At 48.9% G+C, this 27,361-nt stretch overlaps 1 protein-coding gene across 1 annotated transcript; it reads right to left on the reverse strand.

The window, feature by feature from the left end:
• Positions 1-1,640: 1,640 nt before the first annotated feature.
• ODAD1 (outer dynein arm docking complex subunit 1) lies at positions 1,641-26,656 on the reverse strand. The gene is made up of 13 exons (XM_055551858.1): positions 26,512-26,656; positions 26,165-26,354; positions 15,332-15,454; positions 14,926-15,039; positions 11,558-11,625; positions 6,102-6,289; positions 5,747-5,881; positions 5,326-5,408; positions 5,062-5,230; positions 3,545-3,708; positions 3,334-3,437; positions 2,713-2,791; positions 1,641-2,592 (listed from the first exon to the last, which is right to left on the reverse strand). The coding sequence occupies exons 1-13, from the start codon at positions 26,568-26,570 to the stop codon at positions 2,089-2,091; spliced, it is 1,980 nt and encodes a 659-aa protein (XP_055407833.1). The 5' UTR covers positions 26,571-26,656; the 3' UTR covers positions 1,641-2,088.
• Between the last annotated feature and the right edge of the window lie 705 nt (positions 26,657-27,361).

Here is a 27,361-nt window from a genome sequence, read left to right on the forward strand (position 1 = left end):
CCACCAGGCTCCTCTGTCCATGAAACTTTCCAGGTAAGAATACTGGAGTGAGTTGCCATTTCCTCCTCCAGGGGATCTTCCCGACCCTGGGATCAAACGCGTGTCTCCTGCCTTGCAAGCAGATTCTTTACCACTAAGCCACTTGGGAAACCCCTGACACATAGTTAATACTCAGCAAATATTTGTCAAATCAATGGGAAAAAGAGATGGAGGAGATGGAATTCCCCATTATAACATTACTTCAAAGGATCTGATTTGATAAGGTGTGAAGGAATTTTTTACCAAAAACATTAACTCTGTCCTGTGCAGTAGTAGACTGAAAATTAATTCAACATCTCCTGTTTATTATATCACCCAGAAGTGACTTCAACAAAAGTGTTTTCTAGGATGCCCCAAACTAGCACTTGTGGTCAGTTTCAGTGACTAGGAGGCTTTCGCCCTGATGGGTTGTCTTGAACATGTGCTGCCCTGCTATTAACATCCTGCCTGTAAACTGCATAAACACGGGTAAGCTTGCTCATCAGATCACAGATAGACCTCTTCTCTCTTCTCATATGCATGATGGGAAATTAAATCCCAGCTCTCCAAAGGGTTAATTATTTTACAAACAAAACTAGTGAGCCCACGTTTGAGCTAAAATAACAAACGGTCCTAGGACTGAACTTCCAAAATAGCTGAGAGTGGAAGGTGGCGACCCCTGCCAGCAGCCCGACTCACACAAGCGTGAGTCACCTCCACAGGAAGTGATTTCAAAGATTGTTCTGTGTTCTTTTTTAAAATGATATTTGCTTAATGTTTTTTTTTTTTTTAATTTTACTTATTTATTTATTTACTTGCTGTGCTGGAGTCTTTGTTGCTTTGCACAGACTTTCTCTAGTTGCCACGAGCAGGGTCTACTCTTCAGTGGGTGCACAGCTTCTCATTACGGTGGCTTCCCTTGTTTTAGAGCGTAGGCTCTAGGGTGCTCAAGCTTCAGTAGTTGTGGCGAACAAGCTTAATTCCCTGGCAAGCATGTGGAATCGTCTCAGGGCAGGAATCGAACCTGTGTCCCCTGCACTGGCAGGCGGATTCTTATCCACTACACCACCAGGGAAGTCCTGTTCTTAAAGCATTGTTATAAAGGCTGTGTGTTGAACTGTATTCATGAGAACAAATGTGTGCTGGGTCCCTTATTTTTCTTTCAGACTTTCTTCCTGTTGTCACTAATTATATTCTTGATTATGTTTTGATTAGCACTAATTAAAGACCTGAGAGGCAATTTGGATTTTTTTTTTCTTCCTTGTGCAATTTTGAGGAAGCAAGGTTGACATGCTGCTTTCAGCCCTCTCTTTTGAGACATGGAGAATTCCAAAATAGAACCTTGAAATTTTTAAAGGTACCCCACAGAGATTCTGGGGTTGCTTGTTACTGCAACATAACCCAGCCTATCCTGACTGACTGATACAATTCCCAGTTCTCAGTAGAGCCTGAAATGTGGAAGTCTCAAAAAAAAAAAAAAAAAAAAGGGAACGAATGAATGGCAGGGAATAGGAACAGGCTCGAACATTTCCCCCTGGGCCGGAGGTAGAGGAAACAGCCATGTCTCAAGTTTTCTCTCACACACACAAATACACTTATAACCAGACTGGAGTAAAAGTCAGACTCTGGCCTTTATTTCCTATGGTCACAGCTCACGCCAACCCTGACACCTTGGCCCCTATTCTTCCCCCACTAGTCAGTACTGAGGACTCTTGAGGGGAACAAGGAACTACAGAGGCTGGGACATGAGATGCAAGGAGGGCCTGGGAGATGGAGGTGAGGAGAGGGAGTTAGAAATGGGGAAGCTGAAACAGAAGGGGAAGGGGTCATCAGAGAGGTCAGAGCAGAGATGAGAACGCAGACATGGGGACAAGCCTGGGACACACTGAATGGGAAACCCAGAAACAGGAAATCCGGCAACTGAAAGGGAAGGGTGGGCCAGAAACAGAGAGGGAGACGGGGAGGCTGATGAGGGAGGGGCTGATAGAAGAGATACAGAAACACAGGGAAGGGAATCAGAGACCCCGAGAAGGCCCTGCGAGGAGCCGGGGCGGGCTGGGGCTGGGTGCCCTAGTAGTTGCTCTGGGAGTCCTTGCTGGTGGTGGAGGCCTGGCCGGTGCTGGAGGCAGGGCCGGGGCTGGAGGCAGGGCCGGGGCTGGACCCGAGGCCTCCACTCGATTCTGACCCAGGGCCTTTGCTCGCCTCAAAGCTGTCGTGGCTGGACCCCACGTATCCAGTGGACCCCAGGTAGCTGCTAGAGTTGGGGGATCGGAAGGTCACGCGGCCCGGGATGGAGCCTCGACTGGACATCAGTCCCCCCGTGGTGGCGCTGGAGTCCCCGAAGGTCACGTGGCCCACGTTGGAGCTGGTGGCGCGGCCTCCGCTGGACACCAGGATGCCGCTGGTCCTGTGGCTCATGATGGACCCGGGGACTTGACTGGGCCGCTGGGTCACCAGGCGCGAGCTGGAGCTGACCTTCTGGGTGCTGGAGGTCATGCTCGGGGTGCTGTCCACCTTGATGCCCTCGACCAGCTCCTTCAGGTGCTGCTCCTTCGGGGGCTCCCGGGCCTCAAGCTGCCGGGGAAGTGAGTTAGGGCCCCCGGGGGAGGCCGCGCCCACCGGCGCCCCCACCCCCGCCCCGGCCGGGGTCCCGCCCCGCCCCCCGCCCCGCCCCCTGCCGACGCCCATCCTCACCGCCTTCACCACAGAGCTCAGCAGCTCCTCCTTGCTCAGAGGATAGTCGTCTTTGGCCTCAAAACCTGGGGGGTCCTCCCTGAAGTGGGGGAAAAGGCAGGAAGGGACTCTAAGTCCTTACCCTCGAAAGTTCGATGGCTCCTCATTGCAAGGTCCCGAGACCCTCAGCCACACACCGGGGTCAGAGCGTCTTTTCCCTGTCTGGTCCATCCAGGGCCCCATCGCCCATACTGTCCCCGGAGACCCTACTCCTGGTTCCCCCAAAGCACCCGCTTCATCTTCTACCACCCCCCACCCTTTAGTCCAAGGAAGTGATAATGTCAGTCGCTCAGTCGCCATGGATTCTTTGCGACCCCCTGGACTGTAGCCTGCCAAGCTCCTCTCTCCATGGGATTTTCCAGGCAAGAATACTGGAGTGGGTTGCCATTCCGTTCTCCAGGGGATCTTCCCAACCCAAGGATCGAACCTGAGTCTCCTGCATTGCAGGCAGATTCTTTACTATCTGAGCCACTGGGGAAGCCCCCCTAGTCCAGGGGATCCCAAGAATGGCCCCTTCCCACATCTCGCCTCCATCCCCAGGGCACGTCCTCCCCAGCCCCTCCCTCTGGCCCTTTGGCTCACAGGTTGTCTGGCGGCTGAGGTGGGGCCACCTTTTTAGGAAAATCCTCAGAGCTCTGGCCCAGCACCATGAGGGCAGCGCTGAACATGCTGGTGGAGGTGTAGTTCTGGAGGGTGGAGAAGCCGGCTGTCTGTTCAGGTCCCTCTTCAAGGCCCCGGCCCCCGCATACCCCCCACCCCCACCCCGCCACCTCCATGCCCTCTGCACCACAACCTGCGTTTCCAGGAAGGCCTGCACGGTCAGGAGCTGCACCAGACGCTTCTCGATGAGGCTCAGGAAAAGGCTGATGTCCCGGTCTCTCATGTGGGTCTTGACCCCGAGGAGGTCATTGATGAGGGTGCTGTCACACTGGGCCCTGGTGAAGAGGTGCTGGATGTCTGGGGTCAGAGGGGACAGGTGGTCATGGACCCAGTGCCCAGGGGGCGCCAGCCCTCTCCTCCTCCTCAAGGCCCTGCTGCCCTGGCTGGGGAGACGCCAAGCAAGGCTTAAAGATGGAAAGGGACTTGTCCAAGTTCAGACTGCCAGGGGAGGAGGGTTGGCGGGCATCTCGGGGTGCCTGGCCCCCAGGCTCCACATGACAGAGGACAAAAAGCGAGGGAGGGGCTTCCCTGGTGGCGCAGTGGTAAAGAATCTGCCTGCCAATGCAGGGGACAAAGGTTCAATCCATGATCCAGCAAGATCCCATGTGCCATGGAACAAAGACCCAGGGCCACAACTATTGAGCCTGTGCTCTACAGCCGGGGAGCTGCAAGTACTGAGGCCACGTGCCCTACGCTTGTGCTCCGCAACAAGAGAAGCCACCGCAATGAGCACCACAACCCCAGGAGTAAAACCTCAGCCTGGCATCCATTTAGGATTTGAGGCTCTTCAGCTCCCACCCATGCCCCCTTCCATTCCCCTTTCTGAGCAAAGAACCTACCTTCCTTGAACGCATCTCCAAGCCTGGACCCTACCTGCTGGGAGCATTCCCCCCTCTCCAGGTTTTTGCTTACTCATCCTTTGAAATCAGCCTCAAGCATCACTGCTCCCAGGAGACCTCCCCTGTGACCCGACAGAGCCAGTGTCATGAGTTCTGCTGCTGGCACTTGAAATTCTTGCTGGTTTTTCAAGAAGGGGCCCCACTTTTCACTGAGCAGTGGGTCCCCCCAAATTCTGCACTCCATGCTGACTTAAAGGCATCCTCTCGTTCCTGCAGTCCCCAGGGTATCCTCTATCCCAGCCCCTGTCCCACCCCCCAACCCGCCCAGTCCTCATCACCTAGCACAGGGCTTGGCACTGTGGCAAACAGGGTCTACCAAGACTTGAGCTCCTACTGTGTGTGCAGCAGACTTCCTGCTTGCTCCCCGTCACCACTGCCACCTCTCCCCGTCTCTCTCCATCTGTCATCCCACCAATCTCATGCCAACCCCACGAAGTAGGCACTTACGGGGGGGGGGGGGCTCCGACAGAGGATACCACACACCAAAGTTCACAGATAGGGGAGCTGGGATTCAGACCCAGCTGAATCCCAGCAGCCTGACTCTTGTCCCTCTGCACTGGAAGGAGGAATGGATGCTGCTGCAGGATGGACGGATGGATGGATGCAGGATGGATGGATGGATATGGGACAGACAAGGGACAAGGGAATGCACAAAGTGGTCCTCGGAATGTCTGTCCGTGGCCAACCCCGGCAGGGCTCCCTGCCTGCTCATCACAGCCTCCCAGAAGAAGAAGCCGGGGCGGGGGCTCACTGGTCTTGAGCTTCTCCAGCTGCTCGCGAAAATTGTGGTAGCGAGCCTCCAGGTCGTCCGCCTCCGAGTGCACATCGTCCACGCGCTGCTGCAACTCGGCCCGCTGCTGCTCCTGCTGCGCTCGCCGGTCCTCCTCGCTGCGGCGCCCGCTTACCAAGGCCTCCTGCATCTGCGGGGGTAGGGGCGCGACGCTGGGCCCAGCTCCGGAGGGGACACAAGGCGGCCAGAGGAGTCGGGGATGGGGAGGGGGCGGGTCTCGCCCACCTCCTTGATCTCCTCCTGCAAGTGCTCCAGCTCCGAGTTCTGCTCATTGATGAAGTTGAACTCCGCGAAGTTCCGCTCCTCCACTGGGGGCCAGTGGGGAAAGGCAGGGTCCGGAGAGACAAGAGACGCGCAGGCAGAGACAAACACAGGAGGAAGGGGTCAGAAGGCCCGAGATGGGGCAAGGAGGGAGATTGGGAAAGACGGGGAGGAGGAGCGTGGCGGAGGCAGGGCGGACGGTAAGAGCCCAGTAGAGCGAAGCCTGATCTCTGGGCCCTCCAGAGAGGGTGGAAGACACCCCCCCCCCACCATCCCACCCAGGCCCAAAGCGGTGGCCCTCGGTGACCGAGACAGAGCACAGTCTGCACTGGATTCCAGGGGCCTGGGGCCGCGAGCCTGCCCCTCTTCACCCCCAGGTACTCACACTCCAGATACTTTTCCACCAGCAAGTCCGGGTCGCTCTCCCCGGTCATCTGGGACAGTTTATTCAGGGCGTCCTCGTAGCGCAGCACCAGTTTCTCCTGGGAGGTCTTCCGGAGGCCTTCGGCCACCTCCCGGGCTGGGGGGCGAGAGGACAGGGAGGTCGCCGTCGGGGCGGCCACCAGTGCCTGGTGTGGCCTGAGCCGGGAGGCCGGTGGGGAGAGGGCGGCCCCGCAGTCGCGCAGACCCCGCCCCGCCCCTGGAGGCCCCGCCCCTGGAGGCCCCGCCCCACGCTGAGACCTGGGGCCGGCGGCCCCGCCCCTCCCGCTGCCCCACCTGCTGGCGGCCCCCGGCCTCACCCCGCTGCTCGCGCTTCTCCACGATGGCGGAATCCGGCTGCCGGTCGCCGTTCTTGAGTTTGAGGAAGTGGTGCAGCTGCTCCAAATGTGCGATCTGCCGCTGCAAGATCTGCACCTCCGTCTCGTTCTGGGCCACCTCCTTCTCAGCTCTCTCCCGCAGCATGCCTAACTTGGCCTTCGCCTCTTCCCTGGGAGGGATGGGGGGTGGTTAGACCGGAGTCAGGGAGACAGGAGGTTGGATTTGGAGTCAGCCTGGGGCCCAGGGAGGGGCGGGGTCAGCTTGGATTTGGAGGGAATGGGGCAGGGTTAGCTATCAGCCTGGGGTCTCAGGGATGGGGGAGGTCAGCCTGGAGTCACGGAGATGGACAGAGCCAGCCTGGGGTCACAGGATGCGTGGGGTCAGCCTGGGGTCCCAGGGATGGGGCAGAATCAGGTTGTCACAAAAGGCAGAGAACTGTCTAGGTTCCTAGTGGTGGGTCAGGATGGGGTTACAGGGCGGTAGGGGGTGGAGGAGGAGGAGGTGGGTGGGCCATGTAAGTGATTGATGGTCTTGCCCACTGAGGGGGCACCGCTGCAGTGCCTGCGCGGGGCATCGGGGAAGCCTGGCCGTTATTATGTGGCTGTGGAACAGGAGGCAAGAGGCAATGATGGCACAGTTAGAGATGATACTCAGACTCCAAAAGGTGGACCCAGGTGATAAGGTAACTGTGCTGGAGTTTGGGGTGGGGGTGGGTAGTGTGGTTGGAAAGATAAGACGCTTGGAGCCTGCAGGGCCTCACGTGGACAGGCACATGCCATCACCAGCACTTGAGTGCTCACCCTGTTAGGATGCTGGGGACACCTGCTGACTGAAACTCCCCCAGCCTGCTCGGCTGGAGGTGAAGCTGTTAACAGTAGTGTGGCCAACTGTGAACTCAGAGTGCCCCAAGCCTATATCACAGGTCAGGATCAAAGGTCAGAGGGTCATTAGGTGGGGAGACCAGCAGCTCAGTCTTCTCAGGTCCCATAGACCAGTCTAGTTCCCCTTTCCACGCTTTTGCCAACCTCAGTTGCCTCGATCAGGGCACAAGCTTCTGGCTCTACTCAAATTCTGCTGAGTCCTCCTTGGTGGGAGCCCTCTCCTGGCACCCACCAGGCCCAGCCTGCAGAGACCCATCTAGGAGCCCCTCAGGGATCAGGACTCACAGTTCTTTCTGTGTCTTGGGCCCCAGGCCCACTGAAGGGCCAGGAAGAGGGAACCCAACTTCCCAAGAGCCAGGCCCTGCAGGAATGTACTAAAGCAGCCCACAGGGGTCCATGAGGTAGATCCCATTTTACTGCCATGTCACAATAGAGGAAACGGAGGTTCAGAGAGGGGAAGTGGCCTGCCCAGGTCACCCAGCTAGGAAATGCTGGTTCGACAAGAAGTGTTGATCCTGACACCTGTACCTTGCCTTCTAGCTGAAACCACCCTTCCTTGCACCAGCTGGGCTGCCCACTGCAGACAACTGGACAAGCGCTGGCAGGGGCCAGATGCTTCTGATGCAAAGACAGGCCAACAGAGCATCTCCGGGGGCGCTTGGCAGAAAGGATGAGGCAGGCCAGTCAGATTCTCTCCTCGGAATTTACACTGGGAGATGCTAAGAAGGGGACAGCAGGAAGCCAAAGCTAAAAGGATGTATAGAGAGAAGCCACAAGAAGTCATGTTATAAAGGCCAAGTTAGGAAGAAGCCAGAGCTATGCGTGAACAGAAGCCATGAGTTGAGGCTCTGAAGAGGTCATGGCAGACCACAGGTAACAAATGACAGCATCAGCCATAAAAGGACTTCCCTGGTGGCCCAGTGGTCAAGATTCCATGTGTCCACTGCAGAGGACGCAGGTTTGATCCATGGTCAGTGAACTGAGATCCCACATGCCATGCAATGTGACCAAAAAGTAAAAATAAATGAGTGCTTTAAAGAAGTATAATTTAAACAACAAACAGACAAAAAGAATCAGCCCTAAAAATGCAGGAATTTCTGAGAGATGCTACGACGTGGGTGAACCTTTGAAAGCATTACACTGAGTGAAAGGAGCCAGACACAGAAGGACACGTCATATCATTCTATTTACATGAAACATAAAGATACACTTAGGGACAGGTAGATGTACAGGTAAATCGTCCAGATGACAAGGAGACTGGTTGCCAGGGGGCTGGAGAAGAGGGGACTAGAGAATGACTGCCTACTGGGCACAGATCTCCTTTTGGGGTATTGGAAACAGAAATGATGGTGCACAGCATTACGAATGTACTAAATGCCTCCGAAAGGTGCACTTTAAAACGGTGAATTGTATGTGCATCTTAACTCAAAGCAAAGAAGGAAGAAGGAAAGAAAGGAAGCAAAAAGAGAGAGAAGGAACAAAGAAAGAAAGATTATAGAAACCTTAAGGTAGATTTGGGCTAGAGCCAATGTCTCATGGAGTCACGAACCATGATCAGCAGAAGTCGTGGGGTAGAAACAAGATACTGAATAGAAGCTAAGAAACCCCTTGGAGTAAGAGAACAGCACTGAAGCTTAGAAAGGAGTAGAGATGGGATAGGAGAGAGAGAGGGTGGAGCCCCCGAGAGCCCAGAGGCAGAGAGAGACGCCCATCAGCTGAGCAGCTGGGGCTTCTGGGTTCCATACAACATGACCCTTTACCTGAAGGTGTCTTGAGAGAATCTCTGTCTCTTTCAACCAATATTGATAAATACCAGAGCAAACACCCTCTTCCAACAACACAAGAGAAGACTCTACACATGGACATCACCAGATGGTCAACACCGAAATCAGATTGATTATATTCTTTGCAGCCAAAGATGGAGAAACTCTATACAGTCAACAAAAACAAGACCAGGAGCTGACTGTGGCTCAGATCATGAACTCCTTATTACCAAATTCAGACTTAAATTGAAGAAAGTGGGGAAAACCACTAGACCATTCAGGTATGACCTAACTCAAATCCCTTATGATTATACAGTGGAAGTGAGAAATAGATTTAAGGGACTAGATCTGATAGATAGAGTGCCTGATGAACTATGGACTGAGGTTCGTGACATTGTACAGGAGACAGGGATCAAGACCATCCCCATGGAAAAGAAATCCAAAAAGCAAAATGGCTGTCTGAGGAGGCCTTACAAATAGCTGTGAAAAGAAGAGAAGCAAAAAGCAAAGGAGAAAAGGAAAGATATATCCATTTGAATGCAGAGTTCCAAAGAATAGCAAGGAGAGATAAGAAAGCCTTCCTCAGCGATCAATGCAAAGAAATAGAGGAAAACAAAAGAATGGGAAAAACTAGAGATCTCTTCAAGAAAATTAGAGATACCAAGGGAACATTTCATGCAAAGATGGGCTCGATAAAGGACAGAAATGGTATGGACCTAACAGAAGCAGAAGATATTAAGAAGAGGTGGCAAGAATACACAGAAGAACTGTACAAAAAAGATCTTCACAACCCAGATAATCATGATGGTATGATCACTCACTTAGAGCCAGACATCCTGGAATGTGAAGTCAACTGGGCCTTCAAAACCATCACTACGAACAAAGCTAGTGGAGGTGATGGAATTTCAGTGGAGCTATTTCAAATCCTGAAAGATGATGCTGTGAAAGTGCTGCACTCAATATGTCAGCAAATTTGGAAAACTCAGCAGTGGCCACAGGACTGGAAAAGGTCAGTTTTCATTCCAATCCCAAAGAAAGGCAATGCTAAAGAATGCTCAAACTACCGCACAATTGCACTCATCTCACACGCTAGTAAAGTAATGCTTAAAATTCTCCAAGCCAGGCCTCAGCAACATGTGAACCATGAACTTCCTGATGTTCAAGCTGGTTTTAGAAAAGGCAAAGGAACCAGAGATCAAATTGCCAACATCTGCTGGATCATCGAAAAAGCAAGAAAGTTCCAGAAAAACATCTATTTCTGCTTTATTGACTATGCCAAAGCCTTTGACTGTGTGGATCACAATAAACTGTGGAAAATGCTGAAAGAGATGGGAATACCAGACCACCTGACCTGCCTCTTGAGAAACCTGTATGCAGGTCAGGAAGCAACACTTAGAACTGGACATGGAACAACAGACTGGTTCCAAATAGGAAAAGGAGGACGTCAAGGCTGTATATTGTCACTCTGCTTATTTAACTTCTATGCAGAGTACATCATGAGAAACGCTGGGCTGGAAGAAGCACAAGCTGGAATCAAGATTGCTGGGAGAAATATCAATAACCTCATATATGCAGATGACACCACCCTTATGGCAGAAAGTGAAGAAGAACCAAAAAGCCTCTTGATGAAAGTGAAAGAGCAGAGTGAAAAAGTTGGCTTAAAGCTCAACATTCAGAAAACTAAGATCATGGCATCCGGTCTCATCACTTCATGGCAAATAGATGGGGAAACAGTGGAAATAGTGTCTGACCTTATTTTTCTAGGCTCCAAAATCACTGCAGATGGTGACTGCAGCCATGAAATTAAAAGATGCTTACTCCTTGGAAGGAAAGTTATGACCAACCTAGATAGCATATTCAAAAGCAGAGACATTACTTTGCCAACAAAGGTCCATCTAGTCAAGGCTATGGTTTTTCCAGTGGTCATGTATGGATGTGAGAGTTGGACTGTGAAGAAAGCTGAGCACAGAAGAATTGATGCTTTTGAACTGTGGTGTTGGAGAAGACTCTTGAGAGTCCCTTGGACTGCAAGGAGATCCATCCAGTCCATCCTAAAGGAGATCAGTCCTGGGTGTTCATTGGAAGGACTGATGTTGAAGGTGAAACTCCAATCCTTTGGCCACCTGATGCAAAGAGTTGACTCACTTGAAAAGACCCTGATGCTGGGAAAGATTGAGGGCAGGAGGAGAAGGGGACAACAGAGGGTGAGATGGTTGGATGGCACCACTGACTCAATGGACATGAGTTTGGGTAAGCTCTGGGAGTTGGTGATGGACAGGGAGGCCTGGCGTGCTGCAGTCCATGGTGTTGCAAAGAGTTGGACACGACTGAGCAACTGAACCGACTGAATCAATGCTTCCTATGTTCCTGGCCCCTGCGTCCTGAGCTTACTTGAATCTGTTTATGTATTATTTATGTTTGTTTGTTTATTGGTAGCACCACGGGGCTTGTGGGATCTCAGTTCCCCAACCAGGAATTGAATCTGGGGCCTTGGCAATGAAAGCCTGGAATCCTAACCACTGGGCCACTGAGAACTCCCCTTAAGTTTGTCTACATCCCTATGTGCTATGTGCCATGAAAAGACAGGGGCCAAAAGGTTAATTCATACACCCAAGAAGAAGGACTTTGCCCAAGGAGCTGGAAAATTGGTGGAGGAGGGGCAAGAAAGGGGCATCTTATGAAAAAGTGGGGGGCGGGGTTCTGACAATCTGTTTCATGAGGTGGGAATCTTCCCAGCACTTTCTTAAGAAAATGCGTGGTCTGAGTCATCTAGGACGCCTCCTGGGGCCCTACCTGACGGTGTAGGCGGAAGTGGAGGAGACCATGAGGGTCCTGACCGAGTCCTTCAGGAGCTGGATCTCCTGCCAAGAGAACAAGACCGAAGCCACTTCTGACACCCTCGCCACTGGAGGGCTTTCCTTTGAGCCTGTATCTCCCCAATAAGAAGTGGGTTTCCTGTGCCTTAGAAGTGTGGTCCCTCCTAGTTAGTGGCAATCCAGGAAAGGGTTTTCAAGAAGGTTCCAAGGGAGAGGAAAGCCAGACTGATGACTAGGAATGCAGTGAAATACCCAACTCAGGATACTCCTAAGAGTGCTGACCTAACTTTGAGGTAGGGTCAAAAAATTGTGTGAATTTCAAAATTGTGACCACACTAATCTGTTTCCTAGTTCTGTGGAAGTGTCTGTGCAGAGTTATGGGTAAAAAGGGTTCTTTCAGGAGAAAGGAAGAAATTACATGTATATATTTTTACACGTATAGTGTATATGTATGTACTAATGTGTATAAACACATATACATCTATGTTGCATGCCTCCTCAGTCGTGTCCAACTCTTTGCAACCCCATGGACTGTAGCCCACCAGGTTCCTCTGGCCATGGGATTTCCCAGGCAAGAATACTGGAGTGGGTTGCCACTTCCTAGTCCAGGGGATCTTCCTGAAGCAGGGATTGAACCCACGTCTCTTGTACCTCCTGCATTGGCGGGCAGATTCTTTACCACTAGCGCCACCTGGGAAGCCCCTATATATGTATGTGCACGCACACACACACACACACACACAGCCTTTTGCAACAAGAAACCCAGGCTAGAGAACCAGAAACTATGGGGCCTGAGTGGGAATGGATAGAAGAAATGATGAGGAAATGACTAAACCTTTGGAATAGTGTTTTAAATTTATTTATTCATTTGGCTATGCCAGGTCTTAGTTGTGGGACTTGGGATCTTCAATCTTTGTTGCGGCATGTGGGATCTAGTTCCCTGACCAGGGATGGAACACTGGCACCGCATTGCGAATGCGGAGTCTTAACCACTGGACCAGGGAAGTCCCTGGGATGGTTTTGATTTGGGAACCCGTCAATGGTTTATGTGTTCACAAAGAAAATTCAATCAACAAGAATAGGGGACAGAACTAAAACCAAATATGAAGAGAAGCAAATGAACCTAACTATATTTCAAAGAACAGAACCACAAAGATGACCAAGAAAAAATAGGAACTAATCCTAGTGACTTCTGAATAAGGTGTAGATGGATGGATGGATGGATAGAGGATAAAACAATCAGCAAATGAATTGTGATCTCTCAGGTTCAAGGGTTGTTAGTACAGTTGTAACAATTCCAAACCTCTCTTGGCTATTTCGTAGGGTTGAACATGAGTATGTATAGCAATGCTATCGGCAGCTAGAGTTCCCACTGTGGGGGAAAACAAAGATAAGATGGGGAGTGTTCAGGAATCAGGAGTGGTGCTGGGGTCAGAATGAGAGACACTGACGCAAACTCCTGATTTTAAAATGTGTGTGTGTTTCCTAGCTCTCTCCAGAGAAAGGGCCTCAGGTCAGTGACACCCCAGTGGCAGTGAGGACTCCTAGAGCCTATATTTTGGTTTCGCAGCACCTACTTCCCACTGGGAAGAACCAGGACTCTCTGGAGAAACACTAACTCGAGAGTTAAGGCAGAACAAGTACAAGAAAGTCTGGACTATCTTCTTGTGCCAGAAAATAAGGAAGTCCTGTGGTGGGGTGGGGGACGATGGGCTTGTCAAAAAAGCCAGCTTGAGGGCACTCCCACCAGAGAAGCCTGGGACAATCTGAGCATCATAATAAGTAATGCACACTATGGATTATAAGTCATAGATAAAATAAGAATACACAAATGCTTAAGAATCCACAAATATACTTAAGAAGTTCTTCCTTAAGTAAAATGCCATTTTCTAAATGAAGAATAAATGATAGAGAGTTAAAAAAAAAATCACTCTTTGGCAGCCATTACAGTAATAATTGGACTTCTCAGGTGGCTCAGTGGTAAAGATTTCACCTGCCAATGCAGGAGACTCCGGTTTGATCCCTGGGTCAGGAAGATTCCCCTGGAGAAGGAAATGGCCACCCGGTATTCCTGCCTAGAGAATCCCATGGACTGACGGGCCTGGCGGGATACAGTCCACGGGATTGCAAAGAGTTGGACACAATGCATGCATGCACAATAGTAATTATTCAGGCAAAAATCATCATTATGAGAGGCTAGAGTGGAAATGTGTTGGGAAACAGGATATTTACGGTTTCAAAGAATCTCCCTGGACCCATTCATTATAAAGAAGGAAACTCTCTATTGGAGAAACCCGGCTGACCAAGCGATCAAGGTCAACATCACTAGTTACGGGACAAACTGACGTTACGTGCTCCTGGTGTAATGCCCACAAATGACGCAATACCACCTTGGTGATATTTCACCTAAAATGCACGACTTGAATCTCATCATAGAGAAAGATCAGATAAGCCCACAGTGAGGGATGTCCTACAGCACAGCTGGGCTGGGTACTTCCAAAATGTCAAAGTCATGGAGACAAAGAAGTGCCAAGACACTGTTCTAGATGAAGGGAGCCAGGACAACCAAACGCACTGTGGGATCTTGGCCAAGAGCCTGCAGCAGGATAATTAAATTAACTATCACGGGATGCTGTTGGAATAATCATGAACTTTAAATATGGACTATTGAGAACTGTAACGATGTTCAAGCTCCTGACTTGGGCAAGGGCACTTTGTTTATGTAAGAAAATGGTCTCGTGCTTAGGAAATAAGCACTGATGTTCTTAATGACATTCTGTAATGTCTACATCGAGCTCTCAAATCGTGACAATGTTATTTTCAGTAAAAAAACAATTACCCGGAGAGAGAAAGACAGGCAGAGAGAGCGAAATGACAAATTAGCAATCTTGGTGAAGGATTGATAGTTCTTTGTACTATTTCTGCACCTTTTTCTGCAGATTTGCAATTATTTCAAAGTAAAACTTAAGAGGGGAAGAGAAAAAAAGGAAGGGAGGGAGGCAGAGGGAGGAAGGGAGGGTTCTTCAAAGAACTTCAAAGCTTATTGAGAAACATGTGGAATGTAAATGGTCTGGCTGGAGCCTTTGTTTCCCGCCCACCCCGCCACCGCCCCTCCCCCGCCCCCGACCCCGTGACGACACTCAAAGTGACATCTCTGCTTCCATCGGAGGCAGTTGTCTTTGTTGGAACATTTTCAGGTCTCCATTCCCTCCAGACTCAAGTAAATCCGTGGTTCTGGGCGGTTCTGCACTTGAGGCAGGAGGGTTGGAGAAGATAGGGTGACTCTTGCATCCCCACCCTCCTCGCGGGCTGGGCCAAGGGCTCCTGGGCTTCAGGGCCACTGACCTTCTGGAGCTTGCGGTCCACGTTCAGATAGCGGTTCCTCTCGATCCGCAGGAGATCTAGCTCCTCCCTCAAGGTCGCATTCTGAGCCAGCTGGATGTCAAAGCGACAGATGACCTGAGGTGGGAGAGGGTGCTGAGAGCCTGTCTGACACCTGGCCTGCCTCCATTCTCCACTTTCAGCAGAGGAGAGGGCACTTGCCAGACTGGGGGCCCGTTCCCAATTTGGGGACCCTGAGAGCATTGCCAAGGACACAAGGATCAGCCTCCTTCCCAGGGAGGACCCTCCATTCCTCCAGGATCGTGTCTCCTGACCTGGTCCACCATTTCCAAAACTTGACTCCCATGCTCAGGTCTTCCCGTAAACCCCAGAGCTCGGGCCTGGGGACAGCCAAGGGGCGGACCCTCACCTTGTCCAACTGGTTTTCGAGACTCTTGATCCTTCGCTGGCTCTTGACCTTGTCATCCTGGACGCATCCTGGAGACCTGGCATTCTTGCTGTGGGCAGAGTTCCGGCTCTCCCATTCCTGGATCTGGGGAAAGAGGGTGGTACCTGTTGGCTGAGGAAATGTGGGAGAGATGGAGGGAGGGAGGGAGGAGGTGAGTGGGAGGGTGAGTGACTTAGGGCAGTTGACAGGAGCAGTCCTTGTGTGCCTGGCCATCAGCTGGACCTGCTTCTGAGATCAGTACCCAACCTTCCACGTGGGTCTGGCTTCCAACCGTAAGAAGCCGCCCTGCTGGCCACATGACCCAGGTCTAGACAATTCTTTTTTTTTTTTTTTAATAATCTTTAAATTGTATTTATTTATTTTTGGCTGTGCTGAGTCTTCATTGCCGCGCAGGCGTTTGTCTAATTGCGGGGAGCAGGCTTCTCCTTGCGGTGGCCTCTCTGCTTGCAGAGCATGGGCTCTAGGGTTCGCAGGCTTCGGTAGTTGCACCTCATAGGCTCCAGAGCACAGGCTTGGTAGTCGTGGCGCACAGGTTTAGTTGCTCTGCAGCACGTGGGATCTTCCCAGATCAGGGATCAAACCCATGTCTCCTGCATTGGTAGGCGGATTCTTTACCACTGAGCCACCAGGGAAGCCCCAAGCTAATCCATTTAGGGATGGATGTGTGCCCCAAGCTGAGCCAGCCTGAATCCTTTCTGGTATTTTGAGAGAAACATGTGATCCGGGTGGATGAGACACCACTCACAGTGAACAAAGTAAAGACAAGAGTCTGAGAGTGAGATAGACTGGGACCTGGGGCCCTTTGCTGCAAATGCTTGCCCCTGAACAGACATCTCCTCGAGTATAACCTTTAAAATTGTATAAAATCTTTTTTTTTTTTTAGAGAAGAAAAAAATAGATGAAGGCAAAGATCAGAGTGATGCTTCTACACACAAAGGAATGCCAAAGATTTCCAGTAGACCAGCAGAACACAGGCAAGAGACACAGAACAGATTCTCGAGGCTTCCAAAGGAACCAGTCCTGCTCACATCCTGATCATGGACTCCTGGCCTCCAGAGCTGTGTGACAATGAATTTCTGTTGTGTAAGCCACCCTAAGAAATGCATGCATGCACCAAGGCACCCCCAGAGCGTTGCAGCAAACTCAAAGGGGCAACCACAGGGGTATTTTAAAATTTGAGGGAGACACATGGACATTAGTCAGACACCACATGAACTGGGAGCTCAAGGTCGTTGCCAGGTTCAACAGGATGTGGCGCTACATTCCTTTGGACGACACATCTTTCTGAAAAAACAAGAATCAAAACTCCAAAATGGTGCCATTGAGAGAAATTGGGCAAAGCATACAAGGACATCTCTGCTTGTGAATCTATCATTATCTCAGTAAAATTTCAATTTAGAAAAAGAAAGCAAGTGCTGCACAGAAATCAGTATGGAATGAGTGGTGAGTCCAAGCTAACCAAGATCTGAAAAGTTGCACAGCGCCCCAGAGGCAGAAACATCCCACAGGTAATCGTGGTTTTTAAGAACTAAACACGATTTTCTTCAACTTATGTGTGTATATATATATATATATATATTTTTTTTTTTTTTTTCAAGTGGTTTCTGGTTGTTAGGATGCAAACCCTTACTGGGTTGTTCAGCCAAGCTGCTGTAATAGAGTTGTTAGCAGTGCGATACTGGGGCTCCTCAGACACTGCTTGAGAGCTCACAGTTACATTTTCAGGAAGTACATGAGTCAATCGCTGGTAGCTTGAAATTGACTATTATACTAGTTTCCCAGTTCTGCAGAAAAATTACATTCTTCAGTGTTCACAGGAGATTAGTTCCAGGACTCCTCTCAGATACCAAAATCCAAGGATGCTCAAGTCTCTTATATGAAGTGATGTAGTAGGGACCTTCCTGGTGGTCCAGTGGTTACAACTCTGCACTTCCAATGCAGAGGTCCAGAGTTCGCTCCCTGAGTGGGGAAGATCCCCCGGAGAAGAAAATGGCAACTCACTCCAGTATTCTTGCCTGGGAAATCCCATGGACAAAGGAGCCAGGTGAGCTACAGGACACGGGGTTGCTAAGAGTCAGAAACGACTGAGTGGCTGAGCACACACACATATATTATGTCATTATAAAAATATACCACAATTTATTTATTCATTCAAATATTAATGGACATTTGGGTTAATCTGGAGATAGATGATATGAGTAATGCATCTATCAACATTTTTTCATGAATCCTGGTTCCAGGGTATATACTCAGAAGTGCCATTATTGGGTGGGAGGATGGGTTACTGACAAATCTAAACCAGTTTCTTTGCATTGATCACTGAGGAAGCCTTTCTTATCTCTTCTTGCTATTCTTTGGAACTCTGCATTCAGATGCTTATATCTTTCCTTTTCTCCTTTGCTTTTTGCTTCTCTTCTTTTCACAGCTATTTGTAAGGCCTCCCCAGACAGCCATTTTGCTTTTTTGCACTTCTTTTCTATGGGAATGGTCTTGATCCCTGTCTCCTGTACAGTGTCACAAACCTCAGTCCGTAGTTCATCAGGCACTCTATCTATCAGATCTAGGCCCTTAAGTCTATTTCTCACTTCCACTGTATAATCATAAAGGATTTGATTTAGGTCATACCTCAATGGTCTAGTGGTTTTCCCTACTTTCTTCAATTTAAGTTTGAATTTGGTAATAAGGAGTTCATGATCTGAGCCACAGTCAGCTCCTGGTCTTGTTTTTGTTGACTGTATAGAGCTTCTCCATCTTTGGCTGCAAAGAATATAATCAATCTGATTTCAGTGTTGACCATCTGGTGATGTCCATGTGTAGAGTCTTCTCTTGTGTTATTGGAAGAGGGTGTTTGTTATGACCAGTGCATTTTCTTGGCAAAACTCTATTAGTCTTTGCCCTGCTTCATTCCGTATTCCAAGGCCAAATTTGCCTGTTACTCCAGGTGTTTCTTGACTTCCTACTTTTGCATTCCAGTCCCCTATAATGAAAAAGATATATTTTGGGGGTGTTAGTTCTAAAAGGTCTTGTAGGTCTTCATAGAACCGTTCAACTTCAGCTTCTTCAGCGTAACTGGTTGGGGCATAGACTTGGATTACTGTGATATTGAATGGTTTGCCTTGGAAACGAACAGAGATCATTCTGTCGTTTTGGAGATTGCATCCAAGTACTGCATTTCAGACTCTTTTGTTGACCATGATGGCTACTCCATTTCTTCTGAGGGATTCCTGCCCGCAGTAGTAGATATAATGGTCATCTGAGTTAAATTTACCCATTCCAGTTCATTTGAGTTCGCTGATTCCTAGAATGTCGACATGCACTCTTAACATCTCTTGTTTGACCACTTCCAATTTGCCTTGATTCATGGACCTAACATTCCAGGTTCCTATGCAATATTGCTCTTTATAGCATCGGACCTTGCTTCTATCACCAGTCACATCCACAGCTGGGTATTGTTTTTGCTTTGGCTCCATCCCTTCATTCTTTCTGGAGTTATTTCTCCACTGATCTCCAGTAGCATATTGGGCACCTACTGACCTGGGGAGTTCCTTTTTCAGTATCCTATCATTTCAGTATCCTTTTCATACTGTTCATTGGGTTCTCAAGGCAAGAATACTGAAGTGGTTTGCCATTCCCTTCTCCAGTGGACCACATTCTGTCAGATCTCTCCACCATGATCCACCCGTCTTGGGTTGCCCCACGGGCATGGGTTAGTTTCATTGAGTTAGACAAGGCTGTGGTCCTAGTGTGATTAGATTGACTAGACTAGACTAGAGAGCTCTTCAAGAAAATTAAAGATACCAAGGGAACATTTCATGCAAAGATGGGCTCGATAAAGGACAGAAATGGTATGGACCTAACAGAAGCAGAAGATATTAAGAAGAGGTGGCAAGAATACACAGAAGAACTGTACAAAAAAGATCTTCATGACCCAGATAATCACAATGGTATGATCACTCACCTAGAGCCAGACATCCTGGAATGTGAAGTCAAGTGGGCCTTAGGAACTATCACTAGGAACAGAGCTAGTGGAGGTGATGGAATTCCAGTTGAGCTATTTCAAATCCTGAAAGATGATGCTGTGAAAGTGCTGCACTCAATATGCCAGCAAATTTGGAAAACTCAGCAGTGGCCACAGGACTGGAAAAGGTCAGTTTTCATTCCAATCCCAAAGAAAGGCAATGCCTAAGAATGCTCAAACGACCGCACAATTGCACTCATCTCACATGTTAGTAAAGTAATGCTCAAAATTCTCCAAGCCAGGCTTCAGCAACATGTGAACCATGAACTTCCTGATGTTCAAGCTGGTTTTAGAAAAGGCAAAGGAACCAGAGATCAAATTGCCAACATCCACTGGATCATGGAAAAAGCAAGAGAGTTACAGAAAAACATCTATTTCTGCTTTATTGACTATTCCAAAGCCTTTGACTGTGTGGATCACAGTAAACTGTGGAAAATTCTGAAAGAGATGGGAATACCAGACCACCTGACCTGCCTCTTGAGAAACCTGTATGCAGGTCAGGAAGCAACACTTAGAACTGGACATGGAACAACAGACTGGTTCCAAATAGGAAAAGGAGGACGTCAAGGCTGTATATTGTCACCCTGCTTATTTAACTTATATGCAGAATACATCATGAGAAACGCTGGGCTGGAAGAAGCACAAGCTGGAATCAAGACTGCCAGGAGAAATATCAATAACCTCAGATATGAAGATGACACCACCCTTATGGCAGAAAGTGAAGAGGAACTCAAAAGCCTCTTGATGAAAGTGAAAGTGGAGAGTGAAAAAGTTGGCTTAAAGCTCAACATTCAGAAAACTAAGATCATGGCATCTGGTCCCATCACTTCATGGGAAATAGATGGGGAAACAGTGTCAGACTTTATTTTATGGGGCTCCAAAATCACTGCAGATGGTGACTGCAGCCATGAAATTAAAAGACGCTTACTCCTTGGAAGGAAAGTTATGACCAACCTAGATAGCATATTCAAAAGCAGAGACATTACTTTGCCAACAAAGGTCCATCTAGTCAAGGCTATGGTTTTTCCTGTGGTCATGTATGGATGTGAGAGTTGGACTGTGAAGAAGGCTGAGCGCCGAAGAATTGATGCTTTTGAACTGTGGTGTTGGAGAAGACTCTTTAGAGTCCCTTGGACTGCAAGGAGATCCAGCCAGTCCATTCTGAAGGAGATCAGCCTTGGGATTTCTTTGGAAGTTGCTAAGTTACTTCAGTCGTGTCCGACTCTATGCGACCCCATAGACGGCAGCCCACCAGGCTCCCCTGTCCTTGGGATTCTCCAGGCAAGAACACTGGAGTGGGTTGCCACTTCCTTCTCCAATGCATGAAAGTGAAAAGTGAAAATGAAGCCACTCAGTCGTGTCCGACTCTTCGCAACCCCATGGACTGCAGCCTACCAGGCTCCTCCATCCATGGGATTTTCCAGGCAAGAGTGCTGGAATGGGGTGCCGTTGCCTTCTCTGGAAGGAATGATGCTGAAGCTGAAACTCCAGTACTTTGGCCACCTCATGCGAAGAGTTGACTCATTGGAAAAGACTCTGATGCTGGGAGGGATTGGGGGCAGGAGGAGAAGGGGACGACAGAGGATGAGATGGCTGGATGGCATCACTGACTCGATGGACGTGAGTCTCAGTGAACTCCGGGAGTTGGTGATGGACAGGGAGGCCTGGCAGGCTGTGATTCATGGGTCATAAAGAGTCGGACACGACTGAGCAACTGAACTGAAACCAGTTTCTACTGGGGGATGACTTTGGTTTACTTCCTTCTAACACCATTTCCATGGAAACATACTGAGCTTAAGGTAAATACAGAATGCCAGCTGTGGTTCCCAGGCAACAATGGGAAAGGTGGCCCCTGATTGTGAACTATGTAGGACTGGAAGGACTGTGAGTGGACTTGTAGACCCTGGAGGCTTATGTGATCATGAATGAATAGAAAACTGGTTTCCTTGTGGGGTGTTTCTTATAACGTAGTATGTTCCTGGTGGGGTCATACAAGCTGCTCTGATAATCGGTTACAAGTGGTGACTCGTGTTGAATATAAAAAACATCCCCATGCCAGGGTGGGCAACACCCACCCGCGTATGGTATCATCCAACTGAAGATGCTGAGCAGTAGCCCCTGAATGCTCAAGGAAGATGCACTGGATGCTGTCATGCAAAGATGCTGCTGCGTCCTGCCCTCTGTCCTTCTGCAGTTAAGTGAATCTGGTGCCAAGTGACAGCCTGTTGGATCCTATGAGTGTCATGGTCAGGTGGAGCCCAAGCCTGCTTCCGGTGACCATCCGTGTGGAGTGGATGCAACCCCAGCTCACAGGGTATGTCTCTCTTCAAATTTAATAGATAATGAGGGAAAAAACTTTTCAGAATACACATAACAATTTAGACTCCCTCCAGTTGGTGGGGTCTTATGAACCAGTAATTCTTTCAGAGTTCCCACTGTTCCTTCTCTCCCCAGCACTTGGTGTATTTGGACACTCACTTGTGAAGATCTGGTGAGTGTGTAATGATATCTCCTTATGACCTTTCTCTCTCTTTTTTGGGGCTGTGCTGGGTCTTTGTTCCTGCCTGCAGGCTTTCTCAAGTTGCAGAGAATTGGGGCTACTCTCTATTTGCGGTGTGAGGGCTTCTCATTGAGTGCTTTGCTCGTTGCAGAGCACAGGCCTTAGGTCAGTGGGCTTCAGTAGCTGCGGCACAAAGGCTTAGTTGCCCCAGGGCATGGGGGATCTTCCCGGACCAGGAGTCAAACCCATGTCTCCTGCATTGGCAGGTGGATTCTTTACCACTGAGCCACCAAGAAAGCCCTATGGCCTTTTCATTTTTAAAATTTTTCCTTTTTGGCCTCTCTGCATGACATGCAGGATCTTAGTTCCCTGACCAGGCATTGAACCTGTGTCCCCTGCAGTGGAAGCACGGAGTCCTAGCCACTGGATTGCCAGGGAATTCCCACACTGTTCTTTTAAGTAAATCTTAGTCATCTTGTTCACTTCACTTCTCTGTAAATCTTAGAATCTGTGTGTCAATTTCATCCATTAAAAATAAAAAACTTTTAGTGTTTTGATTGGAATTACATTACTTTTATAAATCAGTTTGGAGATCTGACATTTTACAACACTAACTCTTCCAATCCATGAACATGGTATACTTCCACATTTATTAAATTCTTCTTTGGGATTTCCTTGGTGGTCCAGTGGTTAAGACTGCTCTCCCACTGCAGGGGTGTAGGTTCGCTCCCTGGTTGGGAATCCTGCATGCCCTGCAGAGCGGCCAAAAAAAAAAAAAGATGATTCAAATATTAAATTCTTCTTTTGTTGTTGTTCAGTCACTAAGTTGTGTCCAACTCATTGTGACCCCATAGACTGCACCAGGCTCACCTGTCCTTCCCTATCTCCTGGAGTTTGCTCAAATTCATGTCCATTGAGTTGGTGATGCCATCTAACCATCTCATCCTCTGCTGCCCCCTTCTCCTTTTGCCTTCAATCTTTCCCAGCATCAGGGAAATCTTCCCCAGCATTCTTTAATATTCCTCAATACACTTTTACAATTTATTCTATAGGGGTCTTGCATACTTTTGTTAGATTTCTTCCCAGGTACTTCCTTTGGCTATTATAAATGTGTCTTTTTTTTTTTCTTTAATTTCCTAATAGTTACTGCTAATACAGAGAAATATCATTAACCTTTGTTTCCAGCCACAATGCTAAAATACCTTGTTAAATATAAGTTAGTTTTAGATTCTTTTGGACCTTCAATGTACACAAATAGATCACCAACAAATACTGACAATTTTATTTCTTCTGATTTTTAAATTGTTTTATTTTTCTTTTCCTTCCCATACTGGGCTGGATAGGAATTCCAGTACAATGTCAAACAGAAGTGGTACTAGCTAACACCCTTATATTGTTACTGATCTCAGGGAGAATTTTTTTACGTTTTGCTATCAAATATAATGTTTGCTGTAGATGTTTTATAGTTGCCCTTCATCAAATTTGGGGAATTCCCTTTTATTCTTGGGTTGCTAAGAGTTTAACATGAACGGATGCTGAATTTTATCATATACATATATATATACACATAGATTGTTGCTATGAACTGGCACAATCCAAGGATTGTCTGTCATCAGTTTCTGATGTGATAGGTTCAGAAAATGGGAGTAAGCATTTAGAAGCTATTCTTGGGTGCTGCTGAATTCATGCGACAAGTCACATAAGCCACCCCCACCACCCCACACTCTCCTGCCCAGATGTCCACATCCAAATTCCTAGAACTTGTGACTATGTCACTTGAAGAGGCAAAAAGGACTTTACAGATATGATAAAGCCAAGGATGTTGAGATGACTCAAGGTTAATCTCCTGAATTGTCTGGATGAGCTCAATATCATAACAAAGGTCGTTACAAGTGAAAGAGGGAAGCAGGAGAGTCAGAATCAGAGGAGAAGAGATGACAAAGGCATCAGAGTGATGCAGCTTGAGAAAGATCGACTGGTCATTGCTGGCTAAGAAGATACAGAAAGGAGTCGTAAGGACGTCCCTGGCGGTCCAGGGGTTAGGAATCTGCCCGCCAATGCAGGGGAACACAGGTTCAACCTCTGGTTGGAGAACTAAGATCCCACATGCCACTGGGCAGCTAATCCTGTGCCCACAATTACTGAAGCCCACACACCCTAGCCATGCTCCACAGCAAGAGAAGTCATGGCAAGGGAAGGCCCATACACTGTAACTATAGAGTAGCCCCTGATTGCTGCAACCAGAGAAGGCCCAAGAGCAGCAATGAAGACTTGGCACTATCAAAATAAATCATTTTAAGAATAAAAAATTTTTAAAAGAAAGGAGCGATAAACCAAGGAATGCAGGCAGCTTCTAAAAGCAGGAAAAAAGCAGGAAATGGAGTCTCCCCTGAAGGCTCTTAAAGGAACACAGCCTGCTAACACCTTGATTTTAGCCCAGTGAAACTCATTTTGGATTTCTGTCCTCCAGCACTGCAGGATAATTCATTGGTATTACTTTAAGTCAGTTCAGTTCAGTCGCTCAGTCGTGTCCGACTCTTTGCGACCCCATGAACTGCAGCATGCCAAGCCTCCCTGCCCATCACCAACTCCCGGAGTCCACCCAAACCCATGTCTGTTGAGTCGGTGATGCCATCCAACCATCTCATCCTCTGTTGTCCCCTTCTCCTCCTGCCCTCAATCTTTCCCAGCATCAGGGTCTTTTCAAATGAGCCAGCTCTTCGCATCAGGTGGCTAAAGGATTGGAGTTTCAGCTTCAACATCAATCCTTCCAATGAACACCCAGGACTCATCTCCTTTAGGATGGACTGGTTGGATTTCTTTGCAGTCCAAGGGACTCTCGAGAGTCTTCTCCAACACCACAGTTCAAAAGCATCAATTCTTCGGCACTCAGCTTTCTTCACAGTCCAACTCTCACATCCATGCATGACCACTGGAAAAACCATAGCCTTGACTAGATGGACCTTTGTTGGCAAAGTAATGTCTCTGCTTTTGAATATGCTATCTAGGTTGGTCATAACTTTCCTTCCAAGGAGTAAGCTTCTTTTCATTTCATGGCTGCAGTCACCATCTGCAGTGATTTTAGAGCCCCCAAAAATAAAGCCAGCCACTGTTTCCACTGTTTCCCCATCTATTTCCCATGAAGTGATGGGACCGGATGCGATGATCTTAGTTTTCTGAATGTTGAGCTTTAAGCCAGCTTTTTCACTCTCCTCTTTCACTTTCATCAAGAGGTTCTTTAGTTCTCAAGTCACTTTAAGTCAAGTGAGTGGTAATTTGTTACAGCAGCAATAGCAAACTAATACAGCCCACCAAGATAACTAACTTCCAATCTCCTATTTGTGATCCAGTAGTGTGCAAGAAATCTTTTGGTCTCAGCAAGCAACTTTTTTTTTTAAGATTTTTTTGATGTGGACCATTTTTAAAATCTTTATTGAATTTGTTATAATATTGTTTCTGTTTTATGTTTTGTTTTTTGGGCCCAAGGCATGTGGGATCTCAGCTCCCCCACCAAGGATTGAACCAGGACTCCCCAGCATTGGAAGGCAAAGTCTTAAGTATTGAACCTCTAGGGAAGTCCTTTGGCAAGCAACTTTCTAAAATGAAGAGTAGAATTGAAATTAGAATGGAAAAAAAAGAAAGAAAATATAATGGATCCCATGTGGAGAAAAGTATTATTTGGGGAAACTTTGTTTCTGATATGTTTGCTTGTGTGTGTGTTTACATCCATATGCATCTCTTTGTAAATGAACAGTGTCACAGTGAGTCCTGGTCCTAAAAACTGAAAAGAACACTAGCCTAGAAAAGTTACATCGTTTCCAGGGTCAAATAACAGGATCTTGAAGCCAACAGGATGAAAAGTCGGTGAAAAGTCGGTCTAGACTCTGCTGCATTACCCACATTCTCTTTTTGCAGATGAATAAACTAGGGCCCAGAGAGAAGAAGACTCACCCACGGTCACACAGCTCTGATGTGCCTGGACCAGAATTTTGTTATAACGCAGGGTGCACTGACTCCAGAAGGTGACTCGTTCCCTCTTAACCGCCTTTTTGAAGGCATGAGGCTGTGCTAAGCAGTAAAGACGCATAATTCCTATGGGAGCCTGAACACAAACTCCCTTGAGAGGACGCTTTCAATAACTTTCAATAACCCCATTGAAATGACCCCATTTCGATGCTTTAAATAACCCCACTTTTCAGATGAGGAAGGTGAGGCTCAAAGAGGTTATGACACTTGCCCCCGAGTAGGACCCACCGAGTCTGGCCCCGGGACCCACCTGTCTGTCCAGGGCTTGGTTCTGCGCCTGCAGCTCCTTGACCTCAGCCTGCACCTGGACCTGGCATTTGAGCAGGTGACCCATGCTCTCCAGCCTCTCGCTGTCCCGCAGCCGCCTGACCTGGCTCTGGGCAATGCTGATCTGCACCCGCAGTTTCTGTCGCACCCCCTCCAGGCGCTGGATCTCCTCACTGCCCAGGCAGGGTGGGGGAGGGGAAGCCAGAAAGGGGCAGAGCTCAGCATCACTGAAGTCCAGACACACTGAGCCTGCCCTCCCCTCTCAGACCCAGGAATGCAAGCCCCACCTCCTTAACAGCCCCCTCCCCAGCTCCAGGGACCCAGGCTCACAGCTGCTTGTTGATGCGCTGATGGACTTCTTTGCTGTAGGCTCGCCTTTCGTCTTCCATCACTTTGCATTGTCGCTGCAGTCGGCTCAGCTCCCAGTCCACTGAGGTGCGGGACCAGGCAAGGGATTCATGGGAATCCAGCCCCTCCCTCTCCAAACCCTAGGAATTCTGGCTCCCTTAAGGGCTCACCAACTGCAGCTGAACTGCAGACCCAGTCCCCCTCACCACTCTAGGGCTGCGTCTCAGTTCCTGTATCTCTCAAGCTTCCTCATTCCTGCATACTGCCTGTACCCTAAGCTGACCTCCGCATTTCCCCCGCCCCAAACCCACTTCTATCCAGGGTTTGGCACGCCTCTGCTTCCCCACTAGAGGGCACTCCAGGGAAGCCTCACAGTCCTCAGGGACCAGAAGCACAGGACCTAGAACTTGGGAAAGCTGGGGACATGTGCCAAGTCCCCGGGGGCGTGGGGGGGGAGAGACTTTTCTTGTTACATCCCTCCTGTTCAACCCCACCACCACCCTTCCTCAGCCACACCTTCCCGCCTCCTCACTCTCAGCCCATCCCCTTGGCTCAGGCCTCACCCTCCCTTGCCTGGACCATCACCCCAGCCTCCTCCCCAACCTCCTGGCCTCCCTTCACAGCTCCAGAGGGTCTTTCCATGCCTAGAGTGGTCACAGACCTCCCTGTGCTCCAGCACCTCCAAAGCTGCAGCTCCACAGCCTGGGGTTCCAGGCCCCACAAACCCGACCCTACCCACCTCTCTGGTCCCATCCACTAGCTCCCCATCCCCCACAGCCTGGTTCTCAACCAGGATCAATTCTGTCCCCTTAAGGCCATTTGGCAGTGTCTG

The sequence above is a fragment of the Bubalus kerabau genome, chromosome 17 (assembly GCF_029407905.1).
Source record: "Bubalus kerabau isolate K-KA32 ecotype Philippines breed swamp buffalo chromosome 17, PCC_UOA_SB_1v2, whole genome shotgun sequence".
Classification (NCBI taxonomy): domain Eukaryota; kingdom Metazoa; phylum Chordata; class Mammalia; order Artiodactyla; family Bovidae; genus Bubalus; species Bubalus kerabau.